Consider the following 27,255-nt stretch of genomic DNA (forward strand, 5'->3'; position numbering starts at 1 on the left):
TCCCTTTTTTCCCTCTTTTTTCCCTTTTCCCCCCTCTTTTTCCCCTTTTTTCTCTCTTTTTCCCCTTTTTTTTCTCTTTTTTCCCCTTTTTTCTCTCTTTTTCCCCTTTTTTCCCTCTTTTTTCCCTTTTTTCCTCTTTTTTCCCTTTTTTCTCTCTTTTTCCCTTTTTTCTATCTTTCTTTCCCTTTCCCCCCCCTCTTTTTTCCCCTTTTTTCTCTCTTTCTTTCTCTTTTTTCCCTCTTTTTTCCCTTTTTTCCTCTTTTTTCCCCTTTTTTCTCTTTTTTCCCTTTTCCCCCCTCTTTTTTCCCCTTTTTTCTCTCTTTTTTCCCCTTTTTTCTCTCTTTTTTCCCTTCCCCCCTCTTTTTTCCCTTTCCCCCCTCTTTTTTCCCCTTTTTTTTCTCTTTTTTCCCCTTTTTTCTCTCTTTTTCCCCTTTTTTCCCTCTTTTTTCCCTTTTTTCCCTCTTTTTTCCCTTTTTTCTCTCTTTTTCCCTTTTTTCTCTCTTTCTTTCCCTTTTCCCCCCTCTTTTTTCCCCTTTTTTCTCTCTTTCTTTCTCTTTTTTCCCTCTTTTTTCCCTTTTTTCCTCTTTTTTCCCCTTTTTTCTCTTTTTTCCCTTTCCCCCCCTCTTTTTTCCCCTTTTTTCTCTTTTTTCCCTTTCCCCCCCTCTTTTTTCCCTTTTTTCTCTCTTTTTTCCCTTTTTTCCCTTTTTTCCCTTTTTTCCCTTTTTTCCCTCTTTTTCCCTTTTTTCTCTTTTTTCCCTTTTTTCTCTCTTTTTTTCCCTTTTTCCCCTCTTTTTCCCTCTTTTTTCCCTTTTTTCCTTCTTTTTCCCTTTTTCCCCTTTTTTCCCTCTTGTTTCCCTTTTTTCCTTCTTTTCCCCTTTTTCCCCCCCTTTTTTCTTTTTTCCCTTTTTTCCTTCTTTTCCCCTCTTTTTTCCCCTTTTTTTTCTCTTTTGTGCCCCACTTTTTCCCCCTCCTCTTCCCTCTTTTTCCACCTTTCTTCTCTCTCTTTCCTCCCTTTTCCCCCTCTCATTTTCCCCCCATTTTCCCTCTTTTTTTCCTTTCTTTTCCCCCCCTTTCCCCCCTTTCTCCTCTTTTCCCTTTTTTCTCTCCTTTCCCCCTTTCCCCCCATTTCCCCCTTTTTCCTCCTTTTTCCCCTTTTCCCCTCTTTTTTTCTTTTCCCCCCTTTTCCCCCCCTTTTTTCTCTCCTTTCCCCTTTCCCCCCCATTTTCCCCTTTTTCCCTCTTTTTCCCCCCCTTTTCCCTCTTTTCCCCCCTTTTTCTCTCCTTTCCCCATTTCCCCCCCTTTTTTCCCCTTTTCTCCTCTTTTTTCCCTCTTTTCTCCCTCTTTTTTCTTCTTTCCCCCCTTTTTCCCCTCATTTTTCCCCCATTTTCCCCTCTTCCCCCCCTTTTTTCTTTTATCCCTCTTTTCTCCTTCTTTTCCCCTCTGTTTTCCCCCCTTTTCCCTCATTTTTCCCCTTTCCCCCTCTTTTTTCCCCCTTTTCCTCTTTTTTCCCCATTTCCCCTCTCTTTCCCCCCCCTTTTTTTCCCCTTTTTTCCCTTTTCCCCCCCTTTTTTCTCCCTTTCCCACATTTTCCTCCACCTCACTGGATAATTTTTTCCCCTCCCCCCTGCGATTTATTCCCAATTCCTCGATTTTTTCCCCCTTTTTCCCTCCTCCTCTCCGGTTCTCCTGGAATTCCCTCGGATTCCTGCCGCATGGAGCTGCTCTGCCTTGGGTTTTTCCATATTTTTTTGGGGGGGAATTTTGGGGCCAAATTCCATCTTTATTTCGACGGCAAATAAAACAAAAAAAACCCCTCTCCGCTCTTTTGTGGCATCCGGTGATTTTTTGTTTTGTTTTTATCCTTTTCCCCTTTTCCCTCCCTTTTTTCCCAGTTTTTAATTCATTTTTTAAATTATGATTTTAATTTCTTTCTCCCTGGGTTGGTTTTCCTGATGTTTTCCTGGCGTTTTCCTGACGTTTTCCTGACATTTTCCTGACGTTTTCCTGGCGTTTTCTGCCCATTTTTCCAAGAGGAAGAGGATAGATGTGGGGTAAAGGGGATGGAAAAATGGGAAAAGAGGAGGGAAAATGGGAAAAGAGGATGGAAAACCAGGAAAAGAGGAGGGAAAATGGGAAAAGAGGAGGAAAAATGGGAAAAGGGGATGGAAAACTGGGAAAAGAGGAGGGAAAATGGGAAGAGAGGAGGGAAAATGGGAAAAGGGGATGGAAAAATGGGAAAAGGGGATGGAAAAATGGGAAAAGAGGAGGGAAACTGGGAAAAGAGGAGACAAAAGGAGGAAGAAAAGACAGGAAAGGGGGAAAAAGGTTGGAAAAGTGGGAGAAGAGGGTGGAAAAGGGGGAAGGGATGGAGGGAATGGGATGAGCCAGGAGGTTTGGGAATGATCCCGAAGGGTTGGGACGATCCCAAAGGGATGGAGCCGAGGCGGGGGCTCGGCCAAGTCCCCGCCGGCCGCGTTCCCGCCCGCCCCGGGAAACCGGGAATTTGCTGCTGGAAGCAGCATCCGGCTCCTGGAAACCGGGAATGGGCACGGATCCCGTGGGAAACCGGGAATGGGCACGGATCCCGTGGGAAACCGGGAATGGGCACAGATCCTGCGGGAAACTGGGAATGGGCACGGATCCCATGGGAAAATGGGAATGGGCACGGATCCGGCTCCTGGAAACTGGGAATGGGCACTGATCCCACTGGAAAATGGGAATGGGCACGGATCCGGCTCCTGGAGATCAGGAATGGGCACGGATCCCATGGGAAACCGGGAATGGGCACAGATCCCATGGGAAACAGGGAATGGGCACGGATCCGGCTCCTGGAAACTGGGAATGGGCACGGGTCCCGTGGAAAATGGGAATGGGCACGGATCCGGCTCCTGGAGATCAGGAATGGGCACAGATCCGGCTCCTGGAAACTGGGAATGGGCACGGATCCCGTGGAAAATGGGAATGGGCACGGATCCCATGGGAAACAGGGAATGGGCATGGATCTGGCTCCTGGAGATTGGGAATGGGCACGGATCCCATGGGAAACCGGGAATGGGCATGGATCTCGCTCCTGGAGACCGGGAATGGGCACGGATCCCGTGGGAAATGGGAATGGGCACGGATCCCGTGGGAAACCGGGAATGGGCACGGATCCGGCTCCTGGAAACTGGGAATGGGCACGGATCCCGTGGAAAATGGGAATGGGCACGGATCCCGTGGAAAATGGGAATGGGCATGGATCCCATGGGAAACAGGGAATGGGCACGGATCCAGCTCCTGGAAACCGGGAATGGGCACGGATCCCATGGGAAACCGGGAATGGGCACAGATCCAGCTCCTGGAGACCGGGAATGGGCACGGATCCCATGGGAAACCGGGAATGGGCACAGATCCCATGGGAAACAGGGAATGGGCACAGATCCGGCTCCTGGAAACTGGGAATGGGCACGGATCCCGTGGAAAATGGGAATGGGCACGGATCCCGTGGGAAACCGGGAATGGGCACAGATCCTGCTGGAAACTGGGAATGGGCACGGATCCCGTGGGAAATGGGAATGGGCACGGATCCCATGGGAAACCGGGAATGGGCACAGATCCCACGGGAAACCGGGAATGGGCACAGATCCAGCTCCTGGAGACCGGGAATGGGCACGGATCCCATGGGAAACCGGGAATGGGCATGGATCCCATGGGAAACCGGGAATGGGCATGGATCCCAGGAACGGGCACAGATCCCACGGGAAACTGGGAATGGGCACGGATCCCAGAATGGGCACGGATCCCAAAACGGGCACGGATCCCAAAACGGGCACGGATCCGGCTCCTGGCACCGGGACGGGAGCTGGGAAGAGGCAGGAGAGGAGAAGGAGGAGGAGGAATTTTGGGAAGCGCGGCCGAGCTCCTGCCGGCTCCGGGAAAAGGCCCTGCTGGGATTAATTGGGGATTTAATTGGGGATTTAATTGGGGATTTAATTGGGGATTTAATTGGGGATTTAATTGGGGATTGGGGCTGGAGCTGGGCTCCCAGCAGGGTGGGATCCAAGGGATCCATGGATCGGGATAATCCCCGCTCGGGAAGAGGGGAGGGGGTGCCAGGGATGGGGATGGAGCATTCCCAGTCCCATCCCAATTCCCATTCCCATCCCAGTTCCCAATTCCCAATTCCCAATTCCCAATTCCCATTCCCATCCCAGTTCCCAATTCCCCATCCCAATTCCCATTCCCACTCCCATCCCAATCCCAATTCCCATTCCCATCCCAATTCCCACTCCCAATTCCCAATTCCCATTCCCATCCCAATTCCCACTCCCATCCCAATTCCCACTCCCATCCCAATCCCAATTCCCATCCCAATCCCAATTCCCAATTCCCATTCCCATCCCAATCCCAATTCCCATTCCCATCCCAATCCCCATTCCCATCCCAATCCCAATTCCCATTCCCATCCCAATTCCCACTCCCATCCCAATTCCCAATCCCAATTCCCATCCCAATTCCCAATTCCCATTCCCATCCCAATTCCCATTCCCAATCCCAATTCCCATCCCAATCCCAATTCCCAATTCCCATTCCCAATCCCAATCCCCAATTCCCATTCCCATCCCAACTCCAAATTCCCAATCCCAATCCCTGCCCCATTCCCAGCTGGATAAATCCCCCCCTTTTTCCCTTCACTCCAGGATTTTTTGGGATTCCCAGGTGCCGGAATTGCCCGGGAAGGGCCGGGAATTTGATGGGGATGGGAATCGGGGGGGTTTTGGGGGGAATTCTGTGGGATTTTGGGGAAATTTGGTGGGATTTTGGGTGGGAACTTTTGTGAGATTTTTGGGGGGAATTTTATGGGATTTTGAGAGAAATTTTGGGCGAATTCGGTGGGATTTTGGGGTGAATTTTATGGGATTTTTGGGGGGATTTGGGGAGAATCTTGTGGGATTTTTGGGCAAATTTTGTGGGGTTTTTCTGAGGAATTTTTGGGCGAATTCAGTGGGATTCTGGGGGGGAATTTCGTGGGATTTTGAGGGGAATTTTGGGAGAATTCTGTGGGATTTGGGGGGGGCAAAACTTTGCGGGATTTCGGAGCGATTTGTGGGATTTGGGGGTGAATTTTGTGGGGTTTTTCTGGGGAATTTTGAGCGAATTCTGTGGGATTTTGGGGGGGAATTTTGTGAGGCTTTTCTGGGGAATTTTGGGGGGACGGGGGGAAGTTTGTGGGATTTTTGGGGGGGATTTTGGGGCAAATTTTGGGGGGGATTTTGTGCAATTTTGGAGGGAATTTAATGGCATTTTGGGGGAAAATTTGGGGGGAATTTGCGGAGAATTTGGAGGGAATTTAATGGCATTTTGGGGGAAAATTTGGGGGGAATTTGCGGAGAATTTGGAGGGAATTTAATGGCATTTTGGGGGAAAATTTGGGGGGAATTTGCGGAGAATTTTGGGGGGAATTTTGGGGGACTTGGGGGGGAAATTTTGTGGGGATTTGGAGGGAATTTGGGGGGAGGGATTTTTGTGGGATTTTGTGGCATTTCGGGGGGAACTTTGTGGGATTTGGGACCGCTCCCAGCTCCCCCAGGTGTATATGCAAATAAGAGGGTGGGCAGACACGGGGCATCGTGGGTGCCAGGGGGTGGGATTATGCAAATATCAACATGCAGATCGTGGGAAGGGTGGGTGGGGATATGCAAAAAAAAGGCACAACAGCTCGCAGTGAAATGCAAAAGTGGATGGATAAAATAAAAACGCGAATCCAAAGCCCCCCCAGCCTGGTGCCTTCCCAACACGGATCAGCGGCACCACGGATCTCCGGGGCTCTGCCCAACGGGGGTCACTGGGGATCATCCAACGCCGATCCTCCCACGGGGGATGGGGCTGGAGCAGCGCACGAAGCTCTTCCCACACTCGGGGCACTCGCGGCGCTTCCCTTAGTGGTGCATCCGTCGGTGTCGGGACAAGGAAGAGCTGCAGGAGAAGTTCTTCCCACACTCTCCACACTCGAAGGGCCTCTCCCCGGTGTGGATGTGCCGGTGGGCGATGAGGGTGGAGTTGTACTTGAAGCCCTTCCCGCAGTAGGGGCAGCTGAAGGGCCTCTCATCCGTGTGAACGCTCTGGTGCCGGAAGAGCCCAGTGGTGGTCGGAAACTTCTTCCCACACTTCCCGCACTCGTAGGGCATTTCCCCGGTGTGGATGAGCTGGTGCTTGACGAGGGTGGAGTTGTACTTGAAGCCCTTCCCGCAGTAGGGGCAGCGGAAGGGCCTCTCATCCGTGTGAATCCGCTGGTGCTTGACAAGCTCAGCGCTGGCCAGAAACCTCTTCCCACACTCCCCACACTCGTAGGGCCTCTCGCCGGTGTGGATCCTCCGGTGGATGATCAGGTTGGAACTTTCTCTGAAGCTCTTCCCACACACCCCACACTCGTAGGGCCGTTCCCCGGTGTGGATCCTCTGGTGCTGGATCAGGCTGGAGCTATAGCTGAAGCTCTTCCCACACTCCCCACACTCGTAGGGCCTCTCCCCGGTGTGGACCCTCTGGTGGACGATCAGGTTGGACCTCTGCCTGAAGCTCTTCCAACACTCGGGACACTCGTAGGGTCTCTCCCCAGTGTGGGTCCTCTGGGGCTTGATGAGTCCGGAGAGGTCTCTGAAGCTCTTCCCACACTCCCCAGACTCGTACGGGCTCTCCTCAGTGTGGCCACTGACTTCCTCCTCACCTGCCTGCGGCTCCCGGGCCATCTTCCCCTTCCTCACGGCCTCCTCCTCCTCCATCCGGCCGCGCCTTGCCGATGCCAAATCCTGCTCGGGGGGAAAACGAGGCCTGAGCGCCTTGGGTTTGGTGCTGCCCAAGCCCGAGCCCAGCTCGAGAAGTCCCCGCCCCGTTCAGCCTCGGGGGGCCCGGAGCCCGCTCATCTCCAGCCTCCCCCACCCCTCCAGGCTGCGGGGCTCCCGCGGCTCCGGGATCGCCCCTTCGGCTCTCCCCACTCCGCGGCTCCCGCCTTCCACCGCCCGCCTCTCCCGGGATCCCCAAAACCGGCATCGCCCCCACACCCCCCCAAGGCGCATCTGCGCCTCAGCTTTGGGCTCCTGCAAGCTCCCAACATCGCCTGCCCCGCGACAAAGCCCCCGGAGAGCCCCGATGGATTTGGGGCGAGCTCCCCCTCCCCGCTCACCTCGGGATGCGGCGGGGGCGATGCTGCCGGAGCCGGGGCAGCTGCGGCCTCAGCGGCCGGGCGGGGGAACCGCGCGCTTCTGCTGCTGCTCCTCCTCTTCCTGCTCCTCCGCCTCCTGCTCCTCCTCTTCCTCTTCCTCCTCCTGCTCCTCCCTCCTCTTCCTCCCGCGGCTCCTCCGCTCCCGCCCCGGCCCGGGCACGTTCCCACACCCCAAAGCAGCCGCGCTGTGCCCGGGGCGGCTCCCAAAGCGGCCCCGCCCCGCGCGGCACTGCGAGCGCTACTGGGAGCACTGGGAGCGGCACCGGCAGCACCGGGAAGGAACTGGGAGCACGAGCCCTCCCAGTGCGGCTCTTCCTGGGAGCACTGGGAGGGAACTGGGAGGAAACGGGGACCCGGGGCGGCCGCAGCCGGTGCTGGGCGTGGCCACCGGGAGGGCGGGGTTATGCAAATCAGGGCGCGATCGCGCGCGGTGATTGGTGGGCGCCGGTGGGCGGGGCCCGGGCGAGGGTGGCGGCGTCCGGTGAGAGGGGCCCGGGACAGGGAATGGAAAATTGGGAACGGGAATGGAATGGAATGGGACCGGGAATGTGGGACCGGGAATGTGGGACCGGGAATGTGGGACCCGGAATGTGGGACCGGGAATGGGGAGGGGACCGGGAATGTGGGACCGGGACAGACAATGGGAATGGGACCGGGAACGGGATCCGGTCCGGGATGGGAGCGGGACGGGACTGGCACTGGGGGGACACATAAATGGGGGGAGGAGTGACAGCGGGGAGAGCGGGATCGTGGACAGGCGACCCCGGGAACAGGGACGGGGGACATGGGGACAGGTCCAGGGCAGGGGGTCCTTGAGCAGCTGCCCCAGAACCTCCGCCAGGGTCTCCCAGCGCAGCCGGAGCCGCTCGGCCTGGGGTGCCCAAAGCCCTGAGCGACCCCCAAGTCCCTCCCAGGAACCCCCAACTCCCTCCAAGCCGGCATCCCCCAGATCCCCTGGAAGATCCCCCCACGTGCCCATCTGCTTCTCAGTTCAACGTCTTTATTTTTATCCCGAGTTTGGGTGTCTGGAAAGGACAAAGAGAAACGAAAAGAAAGTCAAGGCCACGGGGAGCCAGGAAGAGGCGGAGCCCCCCAGCCTGGTGCCTTCCTGTTGGAGAGGATGAAAATTTGGCAAGAACGTGGCACAGGTTCGTCGGCTTGGCAGAAAGAGCTCTGAATGTACAAACTGGGGATGAGACAGAACCGAAAGCAAGTTTTGATACAGAGCAAAAGATGTTCTGCTGAACCAGTGATCACTGAATAACGGAGACGGCAAAGGTCGGAGATGAGTGCGAAGGAGATTTTTATGATTACGACCAAGGTGTGGGACTACAAACAAAGGCGTGTTCTTCACCGCGTAAATGAGTCTCAGGAAGAGCATAAGTAAATAGAAAACAGGTTTTTACCAAAAAGAGAGATATGGCAGGCAAACGAGAAATGTCCATGTGGCAGGCAGAAGAAAGGTCTGAGAATTTTGCACTGGATGCTTAAGCTGTAACTTACTCACTCTTGGGATTGAATAATAATGACTAAAATATGATAATGGGAGTAGCTGTGATAGGCTGTGGGCAGATGTAAAGGTGCTGTGTATGGTGCTTAGTGGTCGTCATGGACTGAGATACTCAGCAAAGAAAGGTAAATAACGCTTTGTAACTTGAACAGAAAGCGGCTCCAGGTGTGCCCAGAGCTGTAGGTGACAGCTGCAGGGCTGGCTCTGGCCACCCACTCCCTGAGCTGCTGGAACTTTGGCTGTGCAATAAACAGCTTTCGAGAGAGCCGCCCGACGTGCAGACATCCTTCGTGAGCACTTCTCCTGTATCTTCCCAACACGGATCAGCGGCACCACGGATCTCCGGGGCTCTGCCCAACGGGGGTCACTGGGGATCATCCAACGCCGATCCTCCCACGGGGGATGGGGCTGGAGCAGCGCACGAAGCTCTTCCCACACTCGGGGCACTCGCGGCGCTTCCCTTAGTGGTGCCTCCGTCGGTGTTGGGACAAGTTAGAGCTCTGTGAGAAGCTCTTCCCACACTGGGGACATTCGTAGGGCCTCTCCCCGGTGTGGATGCGCCGGTGGACGTTGAGGCTGGAGTTTTCCTTGAAGCCCTTCCCGCAGTCGGGGCAGCGGAAGGGCCTCTCATCCGTGTGAACGCGCTGGTGCATGAGGAGCTCATTGGTGGTCGGAAACCTCTTCCCACACTCCCCACACTCGTAGGGCCTCTCCCCAGTGTGGATGCGCTGGTGTCTGACGAAGCCAGAGTGGTACTTGAAGCCCTTCCCGCAGTCGGGGCAGTGGAAGGGCCTCTCATCCGTGTGAACGCGCTGGTGCCGGACGAGACGGAAGCTGGTCAGAAACCTCTTCCCACACTCGGGGCACTCGTAGGGCCTCTCCCCGGTGTGCGTCTGCTGGTGCATGAGGAGAACGGTGCTGGTCTTAAACCTCTTCCCACACTCCCCACACTTGTAGGGCATTTCCCCAGTGTGGATCCTCCGGTGGATGATCAGGCTGGACCTGCAGCTGAACCTCTTCCCACACTCCCCACACTCGTAGGGCCGTTCCCCGGTGTGGATCCTCTGGTGGATGATCAGTTTGGACCTTTCTCTGAAGCTCTTCCCACACTCCCCACACTCATACGGCCTCTCCCCAGTGTGGATCCTCTGGTGGACAATGAGACTGGAGTGGTCTCTGCAGCTCTGCCCACACTCCCCACACTCGTAGGGCCGTTCCCCAGTGTGGACTGGCCAGTGGCGGATTAGGTAGGATTTCCACCTGAAGCTCTTCCCACACTCCCCACACTCGTAGGGCCTCTCCCCAGTGTGGACTGTCCAGTGGCGGATTAGGTAGGATCTCCACCTGAAGCTCTTCCCACATTCTGAGCACTTGTGGGGCTTCTCCCCAGCGTGGGGCTGCTCATGGACCCCCAGCTCCGAGCTCCGGCCGCAGCTCCGGCCGCTTTCCCGGCCCAGCGAGGCTCCTTCCTCCTCAGAGCTCCTTGGGCTGCGTTTGCAGCCCCTCCTCCTGCGGCATCTCCGGGGCTTTTCCTCCCCGTTGCATTCCTGCGCCGTGGAGCCGCTCAAAACGGCCTCTCCCACCAGCTTCTGCCGCGGGCATTTGTCCTCCCTGGGCTCCGTGCTCAGCTCCTTGTCTGGGGAGGAAGGACAAGCAGAGGATGGGATTTGCCTCCGTGCCAAAGGGAAGGGCAGGGAGATCCCCCCAGTCCGTCCCCGGCAGGACGGCGTCGGCAGCGGGGCTGTCCTGCAGCCGGGGGCGATGCTGGGCTGGGAGATGGAGCAGGACAGAGGGGAAACGGGCACTGACTTCCTCCTCACCTGCCTGCGGCTCCCGAGCCATCTTCCCCTTCCTCGCGGCCTCCTCCTCCTCCATCCGGCCGCGCCTTGCCGATGCCAAATCCTGCTCGGGGGGAAAACGAGGCCTGAGCGCCTTGGGTTTGGTGCTGCCCAAGCCCGAGCCCAGCTCGAGAAGTCCCCGCCCCGTTCAGCCTCGGGGGGCCCGGAGCCCGCTCATCTCCAGCCTCCCCCACCCCTCCAGGCTGCCGGGGCTCCCGCGGCTCCGGGATCGCCCCTTCGGCTCTCCCCACTCCGCGGCTCCCGCCTTCCACCCCCCGCCTCTCCCGGGATCCCCAAAACCGGCATCGCCCCCACACCCCCCCAAGGCGCATCTGCGCCTCAGCTTTGGGCTCCTGCAAGCTCCCAACATCGCCTGCCCCGCGACAAAGCCCCCGGAGAGCCCCGATGGATTTGGGGCGAGCTCCCCCTCCCCGCTCGCCTCGGGATGCGGCGGGGGCGATGCTGCCGGAGCCGGGGCAGCTGCGGCCTCAGCGGCCGGGCGGGGGAACCGCGCGCTTCTGCTGCTGCTCCTCCTCTTCCTGCTCCTCCTGCTCCTCCTGCTCCTCCTCTTCCTCTTCCTCCTCCTGCTCCTCCCTCCTCTTCCTCCCGCGGCTCCTCCGCTCCCGCCCCGGCCCGGGCACGTTCCCACACCCCAAAGCAGCCGCGCTGTGCCCGGGGCGGCTCCCAAAGCGGCCCCGCCCCGCGCGGCACTGCGAGCGCTACTGGGAGCACTGGGAGCGGCACCGGCAGCACCGGGAAGGAACTGGGAGCACGAGCCCTCCCAGTGCGGCTCTTCCTGGGAGCACTGGGAGGGAACTGGGAGGAAACGGGGACCCGGGGCGGCCGCAGCCGGTGCTGGGCGTGGCCACCGGGAGGGCGGGGTTATGCAAATCAGGGCGCGATCGCGCGCGGTGATTGGTGGGCGCCGGTGGGCGGGCGCTGCTTTCCCGGTCACGTGAGGCCGCGGCGGGGCCGGGGCGATGGCGGCGGCGTCCGGTGAGAGGGGACGGGAACCGGGAATGGGACCGGGAATGTGGGAAGGGACCGGGAATGGGACCGGGAGTGTGGGACTGGGAATGGGGAAGGGACCGGGAATGGGGGAACTGGACAGGGAGTTTGGGACTGGCAGTTCGGGAAGGGGACAGGGATGGGAACGGGACAAGGTGGCCACGGGGACCGTGAGTACCGGGAACCGCGCGGGGTGGCGGGGGAGACACCGGGGCGAGGGGGGTCCGGGGACCGGGCCCGGAGGGTTAACGGGGACGGGCGACACTGTGGAGTGGGCAGGGAGGACAGCGAGCAGGAGGCACACCGGAACGAGGGGGTTAACGGGGACAGGGGACAGCGGGGCAGGGGAGCGACACCGGACCGAGAGGCCGAGGGGTGAGGGGTGACACTGGGGCGAGGAGGGACCGGGCCACCGGGGATCCCGGGAACCGGGCGGGGCTGGCACAAGGGGGCGACACCGGAGACAGGGGTGACACCGGAGACAGGGGTGACACCGGACCAGGGGTGACACGGACCAGGGGTGACACCGGGACAGGGGTGACACGGACCAGGGGTGACACCGGGACAGGGGTGACACCGGGACAGGGGTGACACGGACAAGGGGTGACACCGGGGCAGGGGTGACACGGATCAGGGGTGACACCGGGGCAGGGGTGGCACCAGACCAGGGGTGACACCGGAGACAGGGGTGACACCGGAGACAGGGGTGACACCGGAGACAGGGGTGACACCGGGACAGGCGGTGACACGGACCAGGGGTGACATCGGGGCAGGGGTGACACGGACCAGGGGTGACACCGAGTGGGAGTGACACCACACCGGGGGGGACGGGCCACAGGGGCTACCGGGAACCGGGCGGGGCTGGCACAAAGGGGAGACACCGCCGGGGACACCGGGCCAGGGGGTGACACCGGCGGGTGTCCCCAGAGACCGAGCGGCTGCTGAGCCGCGGCCCCGGGTACGGCACGGCCGGGGCGGCCCCGGCGCCGGCGGAGGAAGAGGAGGAGGAGGAGGAGGAGCTGCGCCGCCGCCTCAAGTATTTCTTCATGAGCCCCTGTGACAAGTACCGAGCCCGCGGCCGCCGGCCCGTGAAGCTCGCGCTGCAGCTCGCCAAGATCGTCCTCGTCACCGTGCAGGTGCCACCGCCGGGGACGGCGCGGAGGGGGCTCGGGGACACGGGGACAGGGGGCTGGGAGACGGGGACAGGGGGCTGGGACTGCGGGGACAGGGGGATGGGACTGCGGGGAGGGGGCGCGGGGACACAGGAACAGCGGGCACAGGGACATGGGGACAGCGGGCACAGGGGGCTGGGCCAGCAGGGAGGGGGCACAGGGACATGGGGACAGTGGGGAGGGGGCACGGGGACAGCGGGCACGGGGGGCTGGGACTGTGGGGAGGGGGCAAAGGGACATGGGGACAGCATGGAGGGGGCACGGGGACATGGGGACAGCGGGCACAGGGGGCTGGGACTGTGGGGAGGGGGCAAAGGGACATAGGGACAGCATGGAGGGGGCACAGGGGGCACGGGGACAGCGGGGAGGGGGCACAGGGACATGGGGACAGCGGGCACAGGGACATGGGGACAGTGGGCACAGGGGGCACAGGGACGCTTGGAAAGGGATATTGGAGTGTCCTGGGACAAAGCCCAGCAGCGTCACCAGGGTGGGACAGGGCCTGGTCGTGGTGGCCTCTGTCCCCAAAGGTGGGGTGCCACCGTTTTGGGGTGAAACGCGGCGGCGTCGCCGGGGTGGGACGGGGGCTGATGGCAGCGGTGGTGGCCTTTGTCCCCAGCTGATCCTGTTCGGGCTCAGCAACCAGCTGGTGGTGGCCTTCAAGGAGGACAACACGGTGGCCTTCAAGCACCTGTTCCTCAAGGGCTACGAGGACGGCGCCGATGACACCCACGCCGTGTACACCCGCGGGGACCTCCTGGGACACCTGGCCTACGCCCTCGAGAAGGTGCCATGGGGACACCGGGAGGGGTTGGGGACACCGGGAGGGGTTGGGGACGTGGAGATCCTTAGGGCCATGGAGGTGGTTTGGGGACACCAGGGTGGGTTGGGGACACTGAGGTGCCCCGGGGCCACCCCCAGCCCCGCTGTCCCTGTCCCCGCCGTACCCGGCTGTCCCCAACGAGGCCGTGGGCCACTGGTCCTGTGAATGGGGACACGGGGGTGTTTTGGGGACACCAGGGGTGTTTTGGGATTGTGGTGATCTTCAGGGACGTTGGGATGGTTTGGGGTCACTGGGATGGTTTGGGGTCACAGGGATGGTTTGGGGTCGCTGGGATGGTTTGGGGTCACTGAGCTGTCCCCGTCCCTGTCCCTGCAGTACCCGGCTGTCCCCAGTGAGACCTTTGGTCACCGTGTTTTGGGGACACGGAGCTGTTTTGGGATCGTGGCGATCTTTGGGGTCGCTGGGATGGTTTGGGGTCACTGGGATGGTTTGGGGTCATTGGGACGGTTTGGGGTCACTGAGCTGTCCCCATCCCTGTCCCCACAGTACCTGGCTGTCCCCAACGAGACCCTGGGCCACTACGCCTACGGTGGTCCCGAGGGTGGCCCCGAGGGCGGCCGGGCCGGGCTGCGGGTGTGCCAGCGCTGCTTCCGCAGGGGCGACATCGACCCCGGCAACGACACCTTCGACATCGACCCCGCCGTGGTCACCGGTGCGGGGCCGGGCTGTGGGGCGGGGGCTGCAGGGTGTGGGGTGAGGGGATTTGGGGATTTGGGGGGGTTTGGGGTGAGGGGATTTGGGGTGAGGGGTGTGGGGTGAGGGGATTTGGGGATTTGGGGGGGTTTGGGGTGAGGGGATTTGGGGTGAGGGGTGTGGGGTGAGGGGATTTGGGGATTTGGGGGGGTTTGGGGTGTGGGGATTTGGGGTGAGGGGTGTGGGGTGAGGGGATTTGGGGGGATTTGGGGTGAGGGGATTTGGGGTGGGGTGGGTGGGGATTTGGGGTGTGGGGGGTGTGGGGTGGGGGAGTTTGGGGTGTGGGGATTTGGGGTGTGTGGGGTGGGGGGGTTTGGGGTGTGGGGATTTGGGGTTTGGGGTGTGGGGATTTGGGGTGTGGGGTTGTGGGGTTTGGGTTATGGGGTTTGGGGATTTGGGGTGTGGGGTGCAGGGTTTGGGGTGTGGAGTGCGGGGTTTGGGGATTTGGGGTGGGGTGGGTGTGGGGTGCAGGGTTTGGGTTATGGGGTTTGAGGATTTGGGGTGGGTGGTCTGGGGTTTGGGGATTTGGGGTTTGGGGGGTGTGGGGATTTGGGGTGTGGGGATTTGGGGTGGGGGACGTGGGGTGTGTGGGGTTTGGGGTGTGGGGTGCGGGGTTTGGGGATTTGGGGTGTGGGGTGTGGGGTTTGGGGTGTGGGGAATGTGGGGTTTGGGGTGTGGGGAATGTGGGGTTTGGGGTTTGGGATTTGGGGTTTGGGATGGTCCCGGGACATTTGGGGTTTGGGATTTGGGGTGGTCCTGGAGCATTTGGGATTTGGGGTTTGGGATTTGGGATGATCCTGGAGTATTCAGGGCTTGGGGTTTGGGATGGTCCCAGGACATTTGGGGTTTGGGATTTGGGGTTTGGGATGGTCCCAGGACATTTGGGGTTTGGGATTTGGGATGGTCCTGGAGCATTTGGGATTTGGGATTTGGGGTTTGGGATGGTCCCAGGACATTTGGGGTTTGGGATTTGGGGTTTGGGATGGTCCCAGGACATTTGGGGTTTGGGATTTGGGGTTTGGGATGGTCCTGGAGCATTTGGAGTTTGGGATTTGGGGTTTGGGATGGTCCCAGGACATTTGGGGTTTGGGATTTGGGGTTTGGGATGGTCCCAGGACATTTGGGGTTTGGGATTTGGGGCGCTCCCTGACCCCGACCCCCCAGAGTGCCTGTGGGTGCATCCCGGGGACCCGCGGCCGCCGGCGCTGGACGGCAGCGACGGCAACTTCACCCTCCAGTTCCACAGGTCAGTCCCAAAAATGCCCCAAATTCCCCCAAATCCCGCCCGGGGGCGTTTCCCGGCCCCAAAACCCCCAGTGGGATTTCGTTCCCTTGGCCCGAATCCCTGGGTGGGATCTGCCCCAAATTCCCCCTTGGATTTACGGGGACTTTGGGGCCGAATTTCCCCTTTCCCGGGGTTTTTTTGGGAGTTTGGGGTGGAATTTCCCCTTTCCCGGGGTTTTTTTGGGAGTTTGGGGCCGAATTTCCCCTTTCCCGGGGTTTTTTTGGGACTTTGGGGCCGAATTTCCCCTTTCCCGGGGTTTTTTTGGGACTTTGGGGTGGAATTTCCCCTTTCCCGGGGTTTTTTTGGGAGTTTGGGGTGGAATTTCCCCTTTCCCGGGGTTTTTTTGGGAGTTTGGGGTGGAATTTCCCCTTTCCCGGGGTTTTTTTGGGAGTTTGGGGTGGAATTTCCCCTTTCCCGGGGTTTTTTTTGGGACTTTGGGGCTGAATTTCCCCTTTCCCGGGGTTTTTTTGGGACTTTGGGGCTGAATTTCCCCTTTCCCGGGGTTTTTTTGGGACTTTGGGGTGGAATTTTTCCTTTTCTTGGGTTTTTTTTGGCATTTTGGTTTTTTTTTTCGGGGGGGTGGTTTTGGGGCCAAATTTTCCTTTCCCCAGTGTTTTTTTGGGGGGGTTTTGGGGCTGAATTTTCCTTTCCCCTGTGTTTTTTTTTTGGCGTTTTGGGGCGGAATTTTTTCCCTTTTCCCAGGTTTTTTTTTTTGGGGGGGGGGGAGGGGATTTTGGCAACTCTGGGGTTTTTTTCGGGGGAGGATTTCGGGGCGGAATTTTCCCTTTCCAGTTCTTTTATTTTTGCCGTTTCGGGGCGGAATTTTTTTCCCTTTTCCCCGGGGTTTTTTTTTTTGTTTGTTTGGTTTTTTGGGGGTTTTTTTTTTGATTTTTTTTTTTTCCCCTTTTCCCGTTTTCTTGGGGTTTTTTCCTTTCGGGGTTTCAGGGACTCAGGATGTGTCCCCTCCCCTGTCCCCGTCCCCTCAGGCTGATCAACGTCACCGTCGAGTTCCAGCTCAAGGCCATCAACATCCAAACGCTGCTCAACAACGAGATCCCCGACTGCTACAGCTTCGATGTCACCGTCAGTGTCCCTGAGTGTCCCCTGAGTGACCCCTGAGTGACCCCTGAGTGACCCCTGAGTGACCCTGAGTGTCCCCTTAGTGTCCCCTGAGTGTCCCTGAGTGTCCCCTTAGTGTCCCCTGAGTGTCCCTGAGTGTCCCTGAGTGTCCCCTGAGTGTCCCCTGAGTGTCCCTGAGTGACCCCTGAGTGTCCCTGAGTGACCCCTGAGTGTCCCCTGAGTGTCCCTGAGTGTCCCCTGAGTGACCCCTGAGTGTCCCTGAGTGTCCCTGAGTGTCCCCTGAGTGACCCCTGAGTGTCCCCTGAGTGTCCCCTGAGTGACCCCTGAGTGTCCCTGAGTGTCCCCTGAGTGTCCCCTGAGTGTCCCCTGAGTGTCCCTGAGTGACCCCTGAGTGTCCCTGAGTGACCCTGAGTGTCCCCTGAGTGTCCCTGAGTGTCCCCTGAGTGTCCCCTGAGTGTCCCCTGAGTGACCCTGAGTGTCCCCTGAGTGTCCCCTGAGTGTCCCTAAGTGTCCCTGAGTGTCCCTGAGTGACCCCTGAGTGTCCCTGAGTGTCCCTGAGTGTCCCCTGAGTGACCCCTGAGTGTCCCTGAGTGTCCCTGAGTGTCCCCTGAGTGTCCCCTGAGTGACCCCTGAATGTCCCCTGAGTGTCCTCTGAGTGTCCCCTGAGTGACCCTGAGTGTCCCCTGAGTGTCCCTGAGTGTCCCCTGCGTGTCCCTGAGTGTCCCCTGAGTGTCCCCTGCGTGTCCCTGAGTGTCCCCTGAGTGTCCCCTGAGTGACCCTGAGTGTCCCCTGAGTGTCCTCTGAGTGTCCCTGAGTGTCCCTGAGTGTCCCCTGAGTGTCCCCTGAGTGTCCCCTGAGTGTCCTCTGAGTGTCCCCTGAGTGACCCCTGAATGTCCCCTGAGTGTCCTCTGAGTGACCCCTGAGTGTCCTCTGAGTGTCCCTGAGTGTCCCCTGAGTGTCCCCTGAGTGACCCTGAGTGTCCCCTGAGTGTCCTCTGAGTGTCCCTGAGTGTCCCCTGAGTGTCCCCTGAGTGTCCCCTGAGTGTCCCTGAGTGTCCCCTGAGTGTCCCCTGAGTGTCCTCTGAGTGTCCCCTGAGTGACCCCTGAATGTCCCCTGAGTGTCCTCTGAGTGTCCCTGAGTGTCCCTGAGTGACCCCTGAGTGTCCCTGAGTGTCCCCTGAGTGTCCCCTTGGCTGTTCCCTGTCTCTTTGTGGGCCCTGGGGGGCAGCCGGTGCCGGTGCCAGTGCCGGTTCCGGTGCCAGTGCCAGTGCCAGTGCCAGTGCCGGTGCCGGTGCCGGTGCCAGTGCCAGTGCCGGTGCCAGTGCCAGTGATGGTGCCAGTGCCGGTGCCAGTGCCGATGCCGGTGCCGGTGCCAGTGCCGGTGCCGGTGCCGGTGCCGGTGCCAGTGCCGGTGCCAGTGCCGGTGCCAGTGCCGGTGCCGGTGCCAGTGCCGGTGCCGGTGCCGGTGCCGGTGCCAGTGCCGGTGCCAGTGCCGGTGCCAGTGCCGGTGCCGATGCCAGTGCCGGTGCCGGTGCCGGTGCCGGTGCCGGTGCCAGTGCCGGTGCCAGTGCCGGTGCCCGCGCTGTCCCCAGATCACGTTCGATAACCGCGCCCACAGCGGGCGGCTGCGGATCCGCCTGGAGACGCGCGCGGCCATCCGGGAGTGCCACCACCCCGCCCTGCCCGGCAGAGGTGACACCGCGGCCACAGCGGCGCCCGGGGGTGGCACCTGTGCCCAGGGGTGTCCCCATGGGTGTCCCCAGGGCTGTCCCTGTCCCATGGGGTGCCCCCAGGGGTGTCCCCTGTTCCCATGGGGTGTCCCCAGGGGTGTCCCTGTCCCCTGAGGGTGTCCCCTGTCCCATGGGGTGCCCCCATTGCTGTCCCTGTTCCCATGGGTGCCCCCAGGAGTGTCCCCTGTTCCCATGGGTGTCCCCAGGGCTGTCCCTGTTCCCATGGGTGCCCCCAGGAGTGTCCCCTGTTCCCATGGGTGCCCCCATGGCTGTCCCTGTTCCCATGGGGTGCCCCATTGCTGTCCCTGTTCCCATGGGTGCCCCCAGGAGTGTCCCCTGTCCCATGGGTGCCCCCATGGCTGTCCCTGTTCCCATGGGTGCCCCAGGGGTGTCCCTGTCCCATGGGGTGCCCCCATTGCTGTCCCTGTTCCCATGGGGTGCCCCCATTGCTGTCCCTGTTCCCATGGGTGCCCCAGGGCTGTCCCTGTTCCCATGGGTGCCCCTGGGCTGTCCCTGTTCCCATGGGTGCCCCCAGGAGTGTCCCCTGTTCCCATGGGTGCCCCAGGGCTGTCCCCTGTCCCATGGGGTTCCCCCAGGGCTGTCCCTGTCCCCAGGGGTGTCCCCATGGCTGTCCCTGTCCCATGGGGTGCCCCAGGGCTGTCCCCTGTTCCCATGGGTGCCCCCATGGCTGTCCCTGTTCCCATGGGTGCCCCAGGGCTGTCCCTGTCCCATGGGGTGCCCCCAGGAGTGTCCCCTGTCCCATGGGGTGTCCCCAGGGCTGTCCCTGTTCCCATGGGTGCCCCAGGGCTGTCCCTGTCCCATGGGTGCCCCCGGGGTGTCCCCTGTCCCATGGGTGCCCCCGGGGTGTCCCTGTCGCCGGGAGGTGACAGCAGCCCCCCCCCGGCCCCGTGTCCCCGCAGGTGACAATTCCTGGCGCCTGTCCTTCGACGTGCTGGTGGTGGCCGTGTGCTCGCTGTCCCTGGCACTCTGTGCCCGCTCCATCGCCCGCGGGCTGCGGCTGCAGGCGGTCAGCGGCGGCTGGGGGGCTGGGGGGGTTTAGGGGATTTAGGGGATTTAGGGGGTTTGGGGGATTTAGGGGGTTTTAGGGGATTTAGGGGGTTTAGGGGATTTAGGGGATTTAGGGGGTTTTAGGGGATTTAGGGGGTTTAGGGGGTTTGGGGGATTTAGGGGGTTTTAGGGGATTTAGGGGGTTTGGGGGATTTAGGGGGTTTTAGGGGGTTTAGGAGGTTTTAGGGGATTGAGGGGGTTTAGGGGGTTTAGGGGAATTAGGGGGTTTAGGGGGTTTAGGGGATTTTAGGGGGTTTGGGGGTTTGGGGGATTTTAGGGGGTTTGGGGGATTTAGGAGGTTTTAGGGGGTTTAGGAGGTTTTAGGGGATTGAGGGGGTTTAGGGGATTTAGGGGAATTAGGGGGTTTAGGGGGTTTGGGGGATTTAGGGGGTTTTAGGGGATTTAGGGGGTTTAGGGTATTTAGGGGAATTAGGAGGTTTTAGGGGGTTTATGGGGTTTGGGGGATTTAGGGGAATTAGGGGCTTTAGGGGATTTAGGGGAATTAGGGGGTTTAGGGGATTTAGGGGAATTAGGGGGTTTAGGGGGTTTAGGGGATTTTAGGGGGTTTGGGGGATTTAGGGGATTTAGGAGAATTAGGGGGTTTAGGGGATTTCAGAGGGTTTGGGGAATTTAGGGGAGTTTAGGGGGTTTAGGGGATTTTAGGAGGTTTGGGGGGCTTAGGGGGGTTTAGGGGGTTTAGAGGATTTTAGGGGGTTTGGCGGATTTAGGGAATTTTGGGGGATTTAGGGGGTTTAGGGGAATTAGGGGGTTTAGGGGGTTTGGGGGATTTAGGAGGTTTTAGGGGGTTTAGGGGGTTTAGGGGATTTTAGGTGGTTTGGGGGATTTAGGGAATTTTAGGGGATTTAGGGGAATTAGGGGGTTTAGGGGGGTTTAGGGATTTTAGGAGGTTTTAGGGGATTTTAGGGGGATTTTAGGGGGGTTTAGGGGATTTTAGGGGGTTTGGGGGGTTTAGGAGGTTTTAGGGGATTTTAGGGGGTTTAGAGGATTTTATGGGTTTGGGGGATTTAGGGAATTTTAGGGGGTTTAGGGGATTTTAGGGGGTTTAAAGGATTTTAGGGGGTTTGGGAGATTTAGGGAGTTTTAGGGGATTTAGGGGGATTAGAGGATTTTAGGGGATTTTAGGGGGTTTGTGGGAGTTTAGGGGGTGGGATGGATGGGATTTGGGATGGGATGGGGTGGGTGGGGTTGGATGTGGATACTGGGAGGTACTGGGGAGCACTGGGAGGTGCTGGGAAGGGTTGGATGTGGATACTGGGAGGTACTGGGAAGGGTTGGATGTGGTTACTGGGAGGTACTGGGGAGCACTGGGAGGTGCTGGGAAGGGTCGGATGTGGATACTGGGAGGTACTGGGGAGCACTGGAAGGTGCTGGGAAGGGTTGGTTGGAGATGCTGGGGAGCACTGGGAGGCAGTGCCAGCCTGGGGAGGTGCCAGTGCCGGTGCCAGCCCGGGGAGGTGCCGGTGCCAGTGCCAGTGCCAGTGCCAGTGCCAGTGCCGGTGCCAGTGCCGGTGCCGGTGCCAGTGCCGGTGCCAGTGCCTGTGCCAGTGCCGGTGCCGGTGCCAGTGCCGGTGCCGGTGCCAGTGCCAGTGCCGGTGCCGGTGCCAGTGCCGGTGACGGTGCCGGTGCCGGTGCCCGCAGGAGTGGAGCCGCTTCGTGTGGCGCTGCCACGGGCGCCCGGCGGCGCTGTCGGACCGGCTGGAGTTCCTCAACGGGTGGTACCTGCTGCTGGTCACCAGCGACCTCCTCACCGTGCTGGGCACCGTCCTCAAGATCGGCATCGAGGCCAAGGTCACCGCCAGGGGGGCACGCGGCGGGCACCGGGCACAACGTCCTGGGGCGCCAGGAGGGGGCACGGCCAGCGCCAGGCGGGAGCCGTCAGCCCTGGGTGCTGGTGGAGCCCTGGGGACAACGGCCGGGGTGTCCCTGGGTGGTGCAGAGGGGACAGTGCCACCTCTGGGTGTCCCAGGAGGGGACAGTGGCACCCCTGGGTGTCCCAGGAGGGGACAGTGGCACCCCTGAGCGCTGGCAGTGCCCCGGTGACAACGCCCTGGGCGTCCCAGGAGCTCTGTGAGGGGACAGTGGCACCCCTGGGTGTCCCAGGAGAGGACAGTGCCACCCCTGAGCGCTGGCAGTGCCCCGGTGACAACGCCCTGGGTGTCCCCAGAGCCCGGGGCACAGCCGCCCCAGCCCCAGGTGCCACCTGGTTGCCCCGGGGTGCCCTGTGCAAGCCCTGGGTGTCCCCAGGCGGAGGTGGCACCGTGGCCGTGTCCCCGCAGAACTTCTCGGGCTACGACGTGTGCAGCATCCTGCTGGGCACATCCACGCTGCTCGTGTGGGTCGGCGTCATCCGGTACCTGACCTTCTTCCAGAAGTACAACGTGAGTGGGCACCGGGATGGGCACGGGGACGGGGACAGGGACAGGGGACGGGGATGGGGACAGGGGATGGGGACAGGGACAGGGAGAGGGGACAGGGAGAGGGAGAGGGGACGGCGAGAGGGGATGGGGGATGGGGACAGGGACGGGATGGGGACAGGGAGAGGGGACAGGGAGAGGGAGAGGGGACAGGGACAGGGCTGTCACCCCAGGGATGGGGACAGGGACAGAGACAGAGGAGACAGGGATGGGGAGAGGGAGAGGGAGAGGGGACAGGGAGAGGGACAGGGACAGAGACAGGAGACAGGGAGAGGGGACGGGGACAGGGATAGAGGTGTCACCCAGGGGACAGGGCCAGGGAGAGGGGACAGGGACGGGGCCAGGGGCCAGGGATGGGGCAGGGGGACAGGGACAGGGATGTCACCCTGGGGATGGGGATAGGGACAGGGACGGGGCCAGGGGCCAGGGATGGAGCAGAGGGACAGGGCTGTCACCCCAGGGGCCAGGGATGGGGCAGGGGGACAGGGCTGTCACCCCAGGAGCCGGGGATGGGGCAGGGGGACAGGGCTGTCACCCCAGGAGCCGGGGATGGGGCAGAGGGACAGGGCTGTCACCCCAGGAGCCGGGGATGGGGCAGGGGGACAGGGCTGTCACCCCAGGGGCCAGGGATGGGGCAGGGGGACAGGGCTGTCACCCCAGGAGCTGGGGATGGGGCAGGGGGACAGGGCTGTCACCCCAGGAGCCGGGGCCAGTGGCCAGGGCCGGCAGACAGGATTAAATCCCATTTTCCCTGCCCAAAACCTCCATTGGGACGCTTGGGCTGGGGACAATTCCCATTTCCCTGCCCCGAATCCTCATTTCCCCACCCCAAATGCTCAATTCCCGTTTTCCCCCGCCCCGCCCGGGGCCGATGCCCGTTCTGGGGGCGCAGATCCTGATCGTGACGCTGCGCGCGGCGCTGCCCAGCGTGATGCGCTTCTGCTGCTGCGTGGCCGTCATCTACCTGGGCTACTGCTTCTGCGGCTGGATCGTGCTGGGCCCGCACCACGTCAAGGTGGGACCACCCGACCTGGGGCTGGAGAGCCCCTGATCCCGGGTTATGGGGCTGGGAGAGCCCCTGATCCCAGTTTAGGGGTTGGGACAGTCCCTGATCCCAGTTTGGGGGCTGGGAGAGCCCCTGATCCCAGTTTAGGGGTTGGGACAGTCCCTGATCCCAGTTTGGGGTTTGCTTTCCTGCCCCAAATCCTGGTTTTGGGGACTGGGTTCCTTCTGGAATCCATGGATGAAATGAGGGTGACACAGGTGACACAGGTGTGACACAGGTTACCCCAGGTGTGACACAGGTGACCCCCAGGTGACCCCCAGGTGACACAGGTGTGACACAGGGGTGACACAGGTGTGACACAGGTGACCCCCAGGTGACCCCCAGGTGACCCTAGGTGTGACACAGGTGACACAGGTGTGACACAGGTGACACAGGTGACCCCAGGTGTGACACAGGTGTGACACAGGTGACCCCAGGTGACCCCAGGTGTCCCTGTCCGCAGTTCCGCTCGCTGTCCATGGTGTCCGAGTGCCTGTTCTCGCTGGTCAATGGCGATGACACAGGGGTGACACAGGTGACCCCCAGGTGACCCACAGGTGACACAGGTGTGACACAGGTGACCCCAGGTGTGACACAGGTGACACAGGTGACCCCAGGTGACACAGAGATGACACAGGTGTGACACAGGGGTGACAAAGGTGTGACACAGGTGTGACACAGGTGACACAGGTGACACAGGTGACCCCAGGTGACACAGAGATGACACAGGTGTGACACAGGGGTGACACAGGTGACACAGGTGACCCCAGGTGACACAGGTGACCCCAGGTGACACAGAGATGACACAGGTGACCCCAGGTGTGACACAGGTGACACAGGTGTGACACAGGTGACACAGGTGTGACACAGGTGACCCCAGGTGACCCCAGGTGACCCCAGGTGTCCCTGTCCGCAGTTCCGCTCGCTGTCCATGGTGTCCGAGTGCCTGTTCTCGCTGGTCAATGGCGATGACACAGGGGTGACACAGGTGACCCCCAGGTGACCCACAGGTGACACAGGTGTGACACAGGTGACACAGGTGTGACACAGGTGACCCCAGGTGACCCCAGGTGACCCCAGGTGTCCCTGTCCGCAGTTCCGCTCGCTGTCCATGGTGTCCGAGTGCCTGTTCTCGCTGGTCAATGGCGATGACATGTTCGCCACGTTCGCGGCGCTGCGGCCGAGCGGGGCCCTGGTGTGGCTCTTCAGCCAGGTGTACCTGTACTCCTTCAGCGCGCTCTTCATCTACATGGTGCTCAGCCTCTTCATCGCCCTCATCACCGGCTCCTACGACACCATCAAGGTGAGCTCGGCGTCACCTGGGCGTCACCTGGGTGTGACGTCACCCGGGTGTCACCCATTCCATCATCTGTCACCTCACCTGTCACTGTCCCCTTGTCTGTCTGTCCCCTCACCTGTCCTCATCCCTGTCCCTGACCCGTCCCCTGTGCCCAGTCCGAGGGTGGCACCGCGCTGTCCCTGACCCATCCCCTGTCCCCAGTCCGAGGGTGGCACCGCGCTGTCCCTGACCCATCCTCTGTCCCCTGTGTCCCCAGTCCGAGGGTGGCACCGCGCTGTCCCTGACCCGTCCCCTGTGCCCAGTCCGAGGGTGGCACCGCGCTGTCCCTGACCCATCCTCTGTCCCCAGTCCGAGGGTGGCACCGCGCTGTCCCTGACCCGTCCCCTGTCCCCAGTCCGAGGGTGGCACCGCGCTGTCCCTGACCCGTCCCCTGTCCCCTGTGCCCCCAGAACCAGTCCGAGGGTGACACGGCCGTGTCGCAGCTCCACGCCTTCATCGCGCAGTGTCGGGACAGCCCCAAGTCCGGGAAGTTCCGCCGGGACAGCTCCGCCTCCTGCTCCGCCCTCTGCTGCTGCGGCCGGTCCGCGCTTCGGGGCGGTTTGGGGCATTTTTGGGGGAGTTTGGGGTCACTCTCAGGGGAGGGGAGGGTTTGGCCTCGGTATCACTTTGGCCCTGGACCGTGGGGGGGTGGGAGAATCCTGAATGATCCCAAAATCTGGCCCCAAAACGATCCCGAAATCTGGCCCCGAATTATCACAGAATGATCCCAAAATCCACCCCCCAAAATCCAGCCCAAAAAGAGCCCAAAATCCAGCCTCAAATGGATCCAAAATGACCCCAAAATCCTGCCCCCAAATAACTCCAAAATGACTCCAAAATCCATCCCCAAAATCCATCCCCAAATGATCCAAAGTCCAGCCCCCAAATGACTCCAAAATGACCCCAAATCAAGCCCCAAATGGATCCAAAATGACCCCAAAATCCATCCCCAAATAACTCCAAAATGACCCCAAAATCCATCCCCAAATAACCCCAAATGACCCCAAAATGACCCTAAAATCCAGCCCCAAATGACTCCCAAATCCAGCCCCAAATAACCCCAAATGACCCCAAAATAACCCCAAAATCCATCCCCAAATGACTCCAAAGTGACCCCAAAATCCAGCCCCCAAATAACCCCAAATGACCCCAAAATCCAGCCCCAAATGACCGCCAAATCCAGCCCCAAATAACCCAAAATGACCCCAAAATCCAGCCCCCAAATGACTCCAAAATGACCCTAAAATCCATCCCCAAATAACCCAAAATGACCCCAAAATCCATCTCCAAATAACCCCAAATAACCCCCAAACGACCCCAAAATCCAGCCCCCAAATGACTCCAAAATGACCCTAAAATCCATCCCCAAATAACCCAAAATGACCCCAAAATCCAGCCCCAAATGACTGCCAAATCCAGCCCCGAATAACCCCAAAATGACCCCAAAATCCAGCCCCCAAATGACTCCAAAATGACCCTAAAATCCATCCCCAAATAACCCCAAATAACCCAAAATGACCCCAAAATCCAGCCCCCAAATAACCCCAAATGACCCCAAAATCCAGCCCCAAATGACCGCCAAATCCAGCCCCAAATAACCCAAAATGACCCCAAAATCCAGCCCCCAAATGACTCCAAAATGACCCTAAAATCCATCCCCAAATAACCCAAAATGACCCCAAAATCCATCCCCAAATAACCCCAAAATGACCCCAAAATCCAGCCCCCAAATGACTCCAAAATGACCCTAAAATCCATCCCCAAATAACCCCAAATAACCCCAAAATGACCCCAAAATCCATCCCCAAATAACCCCAAATGACCCCAAAATCCAGCCCCCAAATAACCCAAAATGACCCCAAAATCCATCCCCAAATAACCCCAAAATCCAGCCCCCAAATGACTCCAAAATGACCCCAAAATCCAGCCCCCAAATAACCCAAAATGACCCCAAACCCCACCTCCAAATGACCCCAAAATTCCCCCCCGGCCCCCCCTTCCCAGGTTTTTGGGGTCCCCAATTCCCCACGGGGGTTTTTGGGATGGGGGGGGGGAGGGTGGGGTGTCTCCCCGAGGTCCTGCTGCCCCAAAATCCCCTAAAATCCCCCCAAAATCGTGTCCCCACAGGGCTCCTGCTCAGGACAACGCGCTGCTGGTGAACTGAGGGACACCGGGGACACCCTGGGGACACCTTGGGGACACCTCGGGGACACCCTGGGGACACCCCGACCCCCCCCCAGCTTTTAATTTATTTTATCCTCTGCTTTTACCCACCCGGTACCCCAAATTTGGGGTGGCACCCCCGGGACCCCGACCCCACGCGGCTCCCAGTGCCAAACTGGGAGGACTGGGGGGGATTGGGAGCCCCCTCGGGGCTCCGTGGAGACCCCCGGGATGGATTTTTGGGGGGGGGTTTGGAACTTTGGGATCTCCGGGATGGATTTTTTTGGGGGGGGTTTGGAACTTTGGGATCTCCGGGATGGATTTTTTTGGGGGGGGTTTGGAACTTTGGGATCTCCGGGATGGATTTTTTTGGGGGGGGTTTGGAACTTTGGGATCTCCGGGATGGATTTTTTTGGGGGGGGTTTGGAACTTTGGGATCTCCGGGATGGATTTTTTTGGGGGGGGTTTGGAACTTTGGGATCTCCGGGATGGATTTTTGGGGGGGGGTTTGGAACTTTGGGACCCCCAAATCGGGATTTTTTTGGGGGTAGGTTGGAACTTCAGGACCCCCAGGTGTGGTTTCAGGGGAAATTTGGAGCCATGGGACCCCCAAATCTGGTTTTTGGGGATACTTTGGGACCCCTGGATCCGTTTTTGGGGACACTTTGGGATCCCCAGGATGGGTTTTGGGGACAGTTTGGGAAATTGGGATCCCCAAATCCGTTTTTGGGGACACTTCGGGATCCCCAGGGTGGGTTTTGGGGACACTTTGGGAATTTGGGACCCCTGGATCCATTTTTGGGGATACTTTGGGACCCCCGGATCCGTTTTTGGGGACACTTCGGGAT

The 27,255-nt window shown here is 60.0% G+C and overlaps 3 protein-coding genes across 5 annotated transcripts; 1 reads left to right on the forward strand and 2 right to left on the reverse strand.

Annotated features, from left to right (window-relative positions):
- Nucleotides 1-5,704: 5,704 nt before the first annotated feature.
- LOC309583568 (uncharacterized protein) lies at nt 5,705-7,600 on the reverse strand. Its single transcript, XM_082299311.1, has 2 exons — nt 7,160-7,600; nt 5,705-6,785 (listed from the first exon to the last, which is right to left on the reverse strand). The coding sequence occupies exon 2, from the start codon at nt 6,756-6,758 to the stop codon at nt 5,919-5,921; it is 840 nt and encodes a 279-aa protein (XP_082155437.1). The 5' UTR covers nt 6,759-6,785; nt 7,160-7,600; the 3' UTR covers nt 5,705-5,918.
- A 313-nt stretch (nt 7,601-7,913) lies between these two features.
- LOC309583658 (uncharacterized protein) lies at nt 7,914-11,098 on the reverse strand. Of its 2 annotated transcripts, XM_082299441.1 has the most exons (3): nt 10,986-11,098; nt 10,529-10,610; nt 7,914-10,344 (listed from the first exon to the last, which is right to left on the reverse strand). In XM_082299441.1, the coding sequence occupies exons 2-3, from the start codon at nt 10,581-10,583 to the stop codon at nt 9,170-9,172; spliced, it is 1,230 nt and encodes a 409-aa protein (XP_082155567.1). In that variant the 5' UTR covers nt 10,584-10,610; nt 10,986-11,098; the 3' UTR covers nt 7,914-9,169. The 2 variants fall into 2 exon arrangements, with proteins under 2 accessions (XP_082155567.1, XP_082155568.1); XM_082299442.1 differs by lacking the exon at nt 10,986-11,098 and having other exon boundaries at nt 10,529-10,679.
- Nucleotides 10,994-26,729, forward strand: MCOLN1 (mucolipin TRP cation channel 1). 2 transcript variants are annotated; one of them, XM_082299439.1, is made up of 14 exons: nt 10,994-11,330; nt 12,482-12,690; nt 13,346-13,513; nt 14,057-14,222; nt 15,428-15,509; nt 16,535-16,631; nt 18,220-18,319; nt 19,278-19,384; nt 21,085-21,234; nt 21,723-21,824; nt 22,753-22,875; nt 24,002-24,208; nt 24,655-24,785; nt 26,372-26,729. In XM_082299439.1, the coding sequence occupies exons 1-14, from the start codon at nt 11,006-11,008 to the stop codon at nt 26,406-26,408; spliced, it is 2,004 nt and encodes a 667-aa protein (XP_082155565.1). In that variant the 5' UTR covers nt 10,994-11,005; the 3' UTR covers nt 26,409-26,729. The 2 variants fall into 2 exon arrangements, with proteins under 2 accessions (XP_082155565.1, XP_082155566.1); XM_082299440.1 differs by having other exon boundaries at nt 11,194-11,542.
- The last annotated feature ends 526 nt before the right edge of the window (nt 26,730-27,255 follow it).

Source organism: Coloeus monedula (genome assembly GCF_965178545.1).
Source record: "Coloeus monedula genome assembly, chromosome: 31".
In the NCBI taxonomy this organism is placed as follows: domain Eukaryota; kingdom Metazoa; phylum Chordata; class Aves; order Passeriformes; family Corvidae; genus Coloeus; species Coloeus monedula.

Excerpts from the sequence above, each read along its gene's own strand:
- LOC309583568 (XM_082299311.1), bottom strand. The coding sequence starts at position 6,758 with ATGGAGGAGGAGGAGGCCGTGAGGAAGGGGAAGATGGCCCGGGAGCCG.
- LOC309583658 (XM_082299441.1), bottom strand. The coding sequence starts at position 10,583 with ATGGAGGAGGAGGAGGCCGCGAGGAAGGGGAAGATGGCTCGGGAGCCG. Across the intron at positions 10,345-10,528 it reads GGCTCGGGAGCCGCAGGCAG|ACAAGGAGCTGAGCACGGAG; the intron begins GTGAGGAGGAAG and ends CTTCCTCCCCAG.
- MCOLN1 (XM_082299439.1), top strand. The coding sequence starts at position 11,006 with ATGCTGCCGGAGCCGGGGCAGCTGCGGCCTCAGCGGCCGGGCGGGGGA. Across the intron at positions 22,876-24,001 it reads TGGGCCCGCACCACGTCAAG|TTCCGCTCGCTGTCCATGGT; the intron begins GTGGGACCACCC and ends CCCTGTCCGCAG. Across the intron at positions 24,786-26,371 it reads GCCCTCTGCTGCTGCGGCCG|GGCTCCTGCTCAGGACAACG; the intron begins GTCCGCGCTTCG and ends GTGTCCCCACAG.